The sequence below is a fragment of the Otolemur garnettii genome, unplaced genomic scaffold (assembly GCF_000181295.1).
Source record: "Otolemur garnettii isolate 467f Iridium unplaced genomic scaffold, OtoGar3 scaffold00147, whole genome shotgun sequence".
Classification (NCBI taxonomy): domain Eukaryota; kingdom Metazoa; phylum Chordata; class Mammalia; order Primates; family Galagidae; genus Otolemur; species Otolemur garnettii.
The window spans coordinates 2,689,889-2,698,959 of record NW_003852542.1 but is presented as its reverse complement, the minus strand read 5'-3'; the positions used below and the strand labels follow the sequence as shown (position 1 = coordinate 2,698,959).

The window sequence follows — 9,071 nt, the reverse complement described above, 5'->3', positions numbered from 1 at the left end:
CCTTGGCACCTTCCCTCCCGCACCGCAGAGAGAGGCTTGTTCTTTGCAATTTACCTAGTTCTCTGGGCAAAAGGCAGCTGGAGGCTGTCACAAGGGTCTTGTTCATCTCCCCCAGCGTAAAGTGCGTCCCAGGCTAGGAGCAGGCCGTCCCCTACCAACGTCATTAAGCCCTGAATTCTTGTCACTCTCTGCTCCGACAACCACAATTCTTGTCACTCTCTGCTCCGACAACCACGACAGCAGTCTGCGTGAGCTGAAGTGACGCCCGCCCTCTATGTGTGCTCCTTTCAAATGGGACTCCACTCCTCTCTGCTCCTTCTTTTTTTTTCCCTTCTGCTTCTTACCTCAAGTTTTGTTTTGCTCTTTTTTCCTTCTTTCTCTATAATTCCATTATTGGGCAAAACTGGGGCAAACGCAGGTGGACACTGTAAAGTGAAAGCTTCATCAAACAGACCATTTGCTTAAGCATGTCCAAGGGCTTGAATGGGGCTTCCTCCTTCCCCCCAAAAGAAATATTTGTTCAATATTCTCCCGATCAGAACATTGAAATGACATTCATGACATCATTTCCCCCTCCCAAAATCACTGGAAGGCCAGCGAAAGGACAGCTTTGGGAGCGGCCTCCTTTCTCTGACGGAGAAAAGGCTGGAGCTTGGCCTTCAGATCAGGGCCAACGAAAAGCGAGGGTCTCTGTCGCTCAGCGCTGGGTATGGGAGGAGGATGGCAATTGTTTAAATCGATGACAGCACTCTCATTAATCTGCTTTCCGGCCATTTTCTCCAAAGGCATTAACCAAGAAATTATTAGCAACTAGGTTGGCACCCAGCGTAAATTCTAATTGCCAGTAGCGAGTAAGGTGGGGACGAATAAGCCTGGGCGAAGAATCGTACGCTGACCAGCCAAGATGGCCACTTTAGCATCGCTAAGAACCACTGTGTCCCTGTCACCAGACATCTAAAGGCAGGTCAGCTAGAAGGACCCCTAGCAAGGGCCAGAGCATAAAACCTCCGCGATTCCAGCCTCTACCGCTGGGGGACGCGCCCCCCGGGACTGATCTCCGGGCCAACGGTCGGAAGGGAGGTGCCATATCACAAGACAGGGGAGCCTGTCCATGAAGTCCTAGTCGCTTTTCCTTCCACATAGAACAGGGAACGTACAACACCCCACTCCGCTCACGTTTCCAGTCTCCCTTGTTAAAAATGCTTCCGATAGCCAAATAGTCTCTAGAGAAGCGAGTTGCCTACGCTGCCTCCCCCGCCTCCCAGAGTGGTTCGGCCCGGACTCCGCTGGGCGCACTGCCCTTTCTCGCCGACCCCCGCGCGAGTGGTGCATTGGCGCGCGGCGCCGAGGGGCGGGGTCCGACCGGGCGCGCGCAGCGGTTCTGTATAAATACTGGGCCGCACCGCCCGCCACCCCGTTCGCTCCGCGCCGCTCGCTTTGAGTAGAACAGTCTTCAGCCTGCCCGTTTCGCAGTCGCCACCTTGCTGCTGCTCTTTTCCTCAAGGCCACTTCAACTCACCGACACCAACATGAACGGGCAGCTCAATGGCTTCCACGAGGCGTTCATCGAGGAGGGCACATTCCTCTTCACCTCAGAGTCTGTGGGGGAAGGCCACCCAGGTGAGGTGACCAGGCCAAGAGCGAACGAGGGCTGGGCGTGGGGCTGCGCCGGCGCCGGACTGTCGGGGCCCGCTGATGGGGGAGCTGGGACGGGTTGCCCTTGTCGGCCGGGCGGTGGGACGAGCGGCGGCCGCGCGCCTTCCTCGTGGCGCCGCCGGTGTGGCGCGCGTGGCCGCCGCTCCCCTCCCCCTCTCCTTCCTCTCCTTTCACCTCCCATCCGGCCGCGCGCCTTGGCATGCGGAAGATTCCAGAAAACGAGAAGGGCGGGGGCCGCGGCAGACTGTGTTCTGGCCGGGGAGGGCACTTTTAGCTCCTCTCAGCCTGGCGGTCTGGGAGACCTCGAGTAGGCGACCCGCCCCGCCTGCTCGCCGCCGGCTCTCGAGAGCGCGCGCCCCGCATTGCAGCGGCAACCACGTGTCTGCCGCATGTGGCATCTGGGCGAGGGGGAGCCTGGACTTACCAGCCGCCCGGGCCCTGGATTTGAAGGGTAGGGTGCCGGTGCCTCGGGTCTTACTCTCTGTTATCTCCTTGGCTGCGGTTCTTACTGCACACTGAAGAATACAGACGTGCCCTTCGGCGAATATGGCCTTGCCTTCAAGGTGACAGCCTCCAACTAAATATAGCGCATGTTGGAGAAGGCAGTCCTTATTTGGACCATACGTGAAAAGGATGGGAAGCATGAATTAAAGGCTGCCATTGCGTTAGGTTTCCTTTTAAAGTCTTTGGTTAGGCTGGGTTGTGCTTAACGTTTCCTTCCCAGGGCTTTGTCCGCTGAACCGCCATTATGGAGATCAATTTATACAAGGAGCCCAGCTGTTAACAGGACTTTCCAATTTCAGCCGGAATACATCACCGAGTAAAGATGGTTATTTTGCTCTTTCGGCTGCTTCTGTCCTAGGGTGACCACAGTAACGTAGCTGTCTCTTCCGATGGCTAGGATCCGGTTCTCTAGTCAGCCTAGGTGCCTATGATGAAATCCCACATGCAGCCTAGTGGACAAATCCAAGATCCTGATGAGTGCTGAAGGTCAGGTGTTGACAGGTAGTCAGAAGGCTTGAGCCTCGGACTCAATACACCTTTTGTTTGGATATTAAAGAGAACTCGGGAAAGTGAATTTGAATTTGAGGGAATATTTGTTCTTCCTTTTTTTTTTTTGAGACAGAGCCTCAAGCTGTCCCCTGGGCAGAGTGCCGTGAAATTACAGCTCACAGCAACCTCCAACTCCTGGGCTCAAGCGAGTCTCCTGCCTCCGCCTCCCAAGTAGCTGGGACCACAGGCCCCCGCCACGACGCCCGGCTATTTTTTGGTTGCAGCCGTCATTGTTGTTTGGCGGGTCCGGGCTGGGGATTCGAACCTGCCACCTTAGGTGTACGTGGCTGGCGCCTTAGCCGGTTGAGCTATAGGCGCCGAGCCTCTTCCTCTTTAATAATAGAAGACAAATATAAAGGGGAGAAATTAAAGGGTTTAGAATACATTTGGGTGTTTTCTGTTGAGCACTTGTTCCAGGACAGTTTCTTTGACAAAATCGAATAATTGCTACTTTATTCCTTCTGTTCATGAAGTGCCTTTCATTGTTTTGTTTGATGGAATTAATTATCTCGTCGTCCTAATTGGTGCTGCTTAAGATTAAGGAGACTGATCTGCCAGTGGGGCCTCAGTTCTACCAGATCTCTAGGTATACAGGACTTTGGTATACTTGTGAATGAATATTGTATGATATAGGGGAAATGCCTGTTCCTTGAATAGATAAGTGAACAGTTCACCTTTCTGTGCAAACATTAAATTTTGGGGGTAAGGTGCATATATCCTAATGGATTAAAATGCATTAAATATGCTAGGCAATGCTTCTCAACCTGTCGGTTACAGCCCACAGGAACTGTATTAAAGGGTCGTGGCATTAAGAAGGTTGAGAACCACTGTGCCTAGAGTGTTGTGATTTATCTGAATTGGTGAGCTTGTGCCACTACATTAAAACCACCATCTCAACCATCCTCTTGAGGTTGCGCTACTGTCCAATGAGCACGTAGTGAGGGCAGTACTGCTAACACCTACACAACATACTCACACAGCTTTCCTTTATATTGGTGCGATTTTTAGACAAAAGAAAAATCTCATTTCCCCTATTTAAAAAAAAAAAAAACTACCATCTCAAGTTTTAAGCAACTGTATCCAGCATTTATTATCCAGGCAAATGGCTTCTGGTAAAGCAGTGCTTTGATTAGCATTTAAGATCTCCATATTTAATGCCACTGAATTGTTCACTTCAAAATGGTTGTCAGATTTTAACCTATTTGTTAAGAATCTCCAAAGATATTACAGTTAAGAGTGATTGGGGGGGGCATGACATATTTACATTAACTGTTAAAGAAATTAAGCACGCATTTCTTTTCTAGATAAGATTTGTGACCAGATCAGTGATGCTGTCCTAGATGCGCACCTTCAACAGGATCCTGATGCCAAAGTGGCTTGTGGTAGGTTCAGAACATACACTAATCTATCAACTGATGAAAAGGGGTGACATCATGAAACCTATTTTTTAAAAGTGAGATTTGAGTTGAATCTCTCTTTTATTAGAAACTGTTGCTAAGACTGGAATGATCCTTCTTGCTGGGGAAATTACATCCAGAGCTGCTGTTGACTACCAGAAAGTTGTTCGGGAAGCCATTAAACACATTGGATATGATGATTCTTCCAAAGGTGTGTCTTAATGATTTTGTTTTCCTACGCTTATTTTTCCAGACACAGGTAGTGCCGATTAAAGAAGCTATCTTCTGGAGTGTTCCTACTAATCTTTAACTCCAGTTGGGTAGTTACTGTACTTAAAGCCTTTTGTTTCACTACTATTACGTTTTTTTAAAGGTATGCCATTTTAGGTATATCTGATTTCTTTGGCAGTGTTTAGAATTCCAACTAAGGTATTGCTATGACCTGTGTTTTTTATTTTCCTAAACAAGACATTGCATTTTTTGTTTATAGGGTTTGACTACAAGACTTGTAATGTGCTGGTTGCCTTGGAGCAACAGTCACCAGATATTGCTCAAGGTGTTCATCTTGACCGGAATGAGGAAGACATTGGTGCTGGAGACCAGGTATGTTAGCATAGAAGCTATCGTTATCATTCTCCTGATACTATCTGATACTAAGTTCTGAAGCTTAAATTGATCACATTTGGTGACTTCTTTTTTTAGGGTTTGATGTTTGGCTATGCCACTGATGAAACTGAGGAGTGTATGCCTTTAACTATTGTCTTAGCACACAAGCTTAATGCCAAACTAGCAGAACTACGCCGAAATGGCACTTTGCCTTGGCTACGCCCAGATTCTAAAACTCAAGTAAGTGACCATAAAGCCCTATTATCTCACATGTTAAAGCAGCATAGAAAATACATGTTTTGCTATGTTGTAACTTAAGGTAGGGAAGCAAGTATAAATTGTTTAATAGACTGATGTTCTAATGACCCGTGTTGCCTTTAAGGTGACCGTGCAGTATATGCAAGATCGAGGTGCTGTGCTTCCCATCAGAGTCCACACAATTGTTATATCTGTTCAGCATGATGAAGAAGTTTGTCTTGATGAGATGAGGGATGCCCTAAAGGAGAAAGTTATCAAAGCTGTTGTACCTGCAAAATACCTTGATGAAGATACAATCTACCACCTACAGCCAAGTGGCAGATTTGTTATTGGTGGGCCTCAGGTAATGTTAGTTCAGTGTATTTTACTGGATCTTTGGTAACTTACAAGGTTTTGGCTGCTAATACCTTTTTTCTAGGCTTTTTGAAGCCTACTGTGAATCATCTGAGGACGATTATTGGGTGATACAGAGTATGCAACCTAATTTAGAACCACTTACTAGAAAGGATGGGGTATGGAATGACTTAAATCCTATAATTTCAGGGTGATGCTGGTTTGACTGGCCGGAAAATCATTGTGGACACTTATGGCGGTTGGGGAGCTCATGGAGGAGGTGCCTTTTCAGGAAAGGATTATACCAAGGTGGACCGTTCAGCTGCTTATGCTGCTCGTTGGGTGGCAAAATCCCTTGTTAAAGGAGGTCTGTGCAGGAGGGTTCTTGTTCAGGTATATATTCTTTCATACAATGGAGTGACTAAAAGTCATGTAAGTGGGAGGGTGTTTAGTAATCTAAACTACTTGTCCATTTTATACCAGTGTATTACACCAGTGTGTGGATCTTTCAGTCACTGACTCTCATGACATTTGAATCCTTTTAGGTCTCTTATGCTATTGGAGTTTCTCATCCATTGTCTATCTCCATTTTCCATTATGGTACCTCTCAGAAGAGTGAGAGAGAGCTATTAGAGATTGTGAAGAAGAATTTTGATCTCCGCCCTGGGGTCATTGTCAGGTAAAGATGGTAAAGCTATTGCTAGTGAAAAATACTGAGGGTGTGGGTGTGTACAGATATATATACTAAAATCTGAAGAGGTAAAGGTGTGAAGAATTCTCAAGTGAGAGAACACATTTTTAATTCCTGGGACAGGCTTAGCACCTGTAGCTCAAGCGGCTAACGTGCCAGCCACATACACCAGAGCTTGCGGGTTCTAATACAGCCTGGGCCTGCCAAACAACAATGCTAACTATAACTGAAAAATAGCCCCGCATTGTGGTGGGTGCCTGTAGTCTCAGCTTCTTGGGAGGCTGAGGCAAGAGAATTGCTTAAGCCCAGGAATTGGAGGTTGCTGTGAGCTGTGATGCCATGACACTCTACCCAGGGTGACAACTTGAGGCTCTGACTCAAAAAAAAAAAACAAAACCACATAATAATTCCTAAGACATCTAGGACATACCAATGGATTAGTTATTTTCTAAGAAATCTAAAATTACAGTGTTCCATAACTTGGCCAAACCACCCTAGAAAGTCCTCCACATTAAATATTAATCTTTGTGCATATTTTACCTAAGGTAGTTTACATTAAGAACTAATAAAGACAACAATAAAAAAAGAACCTAATAAAGATAATGGGATGTTCAAGGCTTATTATAAAGGAAAAAACATGGGTGTGGGTAGTGGGACCTTGGTAAGTATTCTATGATGTAAGATGAGTTTTTAACAATTGGAATTTCTCAGAATAATGACAAGTTTTCATATTTGTTGAGCCAGGGATGGAAAAACCAGAACTATAGTTACTAATAAGGACTGTGCAAGGAGTTTGGACGCCAGGGAAGTAACATTTTTGCCACAAACTTTCTTCCTAGCATATCCCAGAGAACTGAACTCATTTGCCAGAGCTCTTGAAAATGAGTCTTGCTGATTATTTTGCTTTATTTTAATTGAATGCTACATATTAAGTTACGGACTTGTATATTCCAGGGATCTGGATCTGAAGAAGCCAATTTATCAGAGGACTGCAGCCTATGGCCACTTTGGTAGGGACAGCTTCCCATGGGAAGTGCCCAAAAAGCTTAAATATTGAAAGTGTTAGCCTTTTTTCCCCAGACTTGTTGGCGTAGGCTACAGAGAAGCCTTCAAGCTCTGAGGGAAAGGGCCCTTCATCCTAAATTTTCCTGTCCTCTTTCAGCTCCTGATCAGTTGCAGTCACTCTAGTCAATGACATGAATTTTAGCTTTTGTGGGGACTGTAAATTGGGCTTGCTATTCTGTCCCTAGGTGTTTTGTTCACCATTATAATGAATTTAGTGAGCATAGGTGATCCATGTAACTGCCTAGAAACAACAGTGTAGTAAATAATGCTTTGAAATCGAACCTTTGTGCCCAAATCACCCAATGCTCCAAAGTCCTAATTGCATTAACTTTCCCACCAAATGCTAAAAATGTCCTTGTAATGTGCACGTAAAGTACCTGTAGTTCCACTATAGCCTCTGTCTGGCAATGCCATAGCCCTGTCAGCATGAATTTGTAATGTCTTGAGCTCTATTATGAATGTGAAGCCTTCCCTTTATTCTCCCTGTAACTCGATCCATTTCTAATTATGTAGCTCTTTGTCAGGGAGTCTTCCCTATCCAGTCAATCTTGCATGTAACGCAAGTTCCCAGTTGGAGCTCTAGCCTGACATCAGAAAAAGGCAGTTACCATTAAACCATCTCCCTGGTGCTTATGCTCTTAATTGCCACCTCTTTAACAGCACCAAATAGAAATTTCTCCACTTCAGCTGTCTTTTGGAGGACGTACGTAATAAGGTTTTTATTTAGTAAACCAATCCTATGCATGGTTTCAGCACTAGCCAAACCTCACCAACTCTTAGTTCTAGAAAAACAGGCACTTGGCACCCTTGTGATGTCATACAGAGAAGTCACAGGGCAGTACCTGAGGGTCTGTAGGTTGCACACTTTGGTACCAGATAACTTTTTTTTTCTTTATAAGAAAGCCTGAGTACTCCACACTGCACAATAACTCCTCCCAGGGTTTTAACTTTGTTTTATTTTCAAAACCAGGTCCAATGAGCTTTCTGAACAGCTGGTGTAGCTACAGAGAAACCAGCTTCCTTCAGAGAGCAGTGCTTTTGGCGGGGAGGAGGAAATCCCTTCATACTTGAACGTTTTCTAATTGCTTATTTATTGTATTCTGGGGTATGGCGTAAGTACAGAGAAGCCATCACCTCAGATGGCAGCTTTTAAAAGTTTCTTTTCTCTCAACACCATGATTCCTTTAACATGTTTCCAGCATTCCCAGGTAGGCCAAGGTGTCCTACAGAAAAACCTTGGGTTAGACCTACAGGGGGTCTGGCTGGTGTTAACAGAAGGGAGGGCAGAGCTGGTGCAGCTGGCCATGGAGAAAGCTGACTTGGCTGGTGTGGTACAGAGAAGCCAGCTTGTTTACATGCTTATTCCATGACTGCTTGCCCTAAGCAGAAAGTGCCTTTCAGGATCTATTTTTGGAGGTTTATTACGTATGTCTGGTTCTCAATTCCAACAGTTTAATGAAGATCTAAATAAAATGCTAGGTTCTACCTTAATTGTGTCCATTCTTTTTTGTTTTTTTATTCTTTTTGAGACAGCGCTTCAAGCTATCCCCCTGGGTAGAGTGCTGTAACATCACAGCTCACAGCAACCTTCAACTCCTGGGCTCAAGCAAGTCTCCTGCCTCAGCCTCCCAAGTAGTTGGGACCACAGGCACCCACCACAACGCCCAGCTATTTTTTGGCTGCAGCCGTCACTGTTGTTTGGCAGGCTGGGCTGGATTCAAACCCACCACCTTAGGTGTATGTGGCTGGTGCCTTGGCCACTTGACCCACAGGCACTGAGCCAATTGTATCCATTCTTTAAAAGTGCTTTACTATGAATATGATCTGAAGACATTACGTACCTTTAACCCTGAGTCACTGTAATCTTAACCAATGATTCGGGAAAGCCTCAAACCTTGGGCCCTCTGAGGTTTAATCCTGTTGCTGGCATTAAGATACTTGGCTCGGCGCCTGTGGCTCAAGTGGCTAAGGCCCCAGCCACATACACCTAAAGTGGCGGGTTTGAATCCAGC

At 45.9% G+C, this 9,071-nt stretch overlaps 1 protein-coding gene and 1 pseudogene across 1 annotated transcript; both read left to right on the top strand.

Moving 5' to 3' along the window:
- The first annotated feature begins 1,248 nt into the window (after positions 1-1,248).
- Positions 1,249-8,550, top strand: MAT2A (methionine adenosyltransferase 2A). The gene is made up of 9 exons (XM_003799210.2): positions 1,249-1,620; positions 4,014-4,091; positions 4,195-4,317; positions 4,597-4,709; positions 4,809-4,952; positions 5,095-5,313; positions 5,514-5,696; positions 5,849-5,982; positions 6,949-8,550. Exons 1-9 carry the CDS (start codon positions 1,530-1,532, stop codon positions 7,049-7,051), a joined length of 1,188 nt encoding a protein of 395 aa, XP_003799258.1. The 5' UTR covers positions 1,249-1,529; the 3' UTR covers positions 7,052-8,550.
- On the top strand, positions 3,606-3,721 carry LOC111728288 (annotated as a pseudogene).
- Positions 8,551-9,071: the final 521 nt, after the last annotated feature.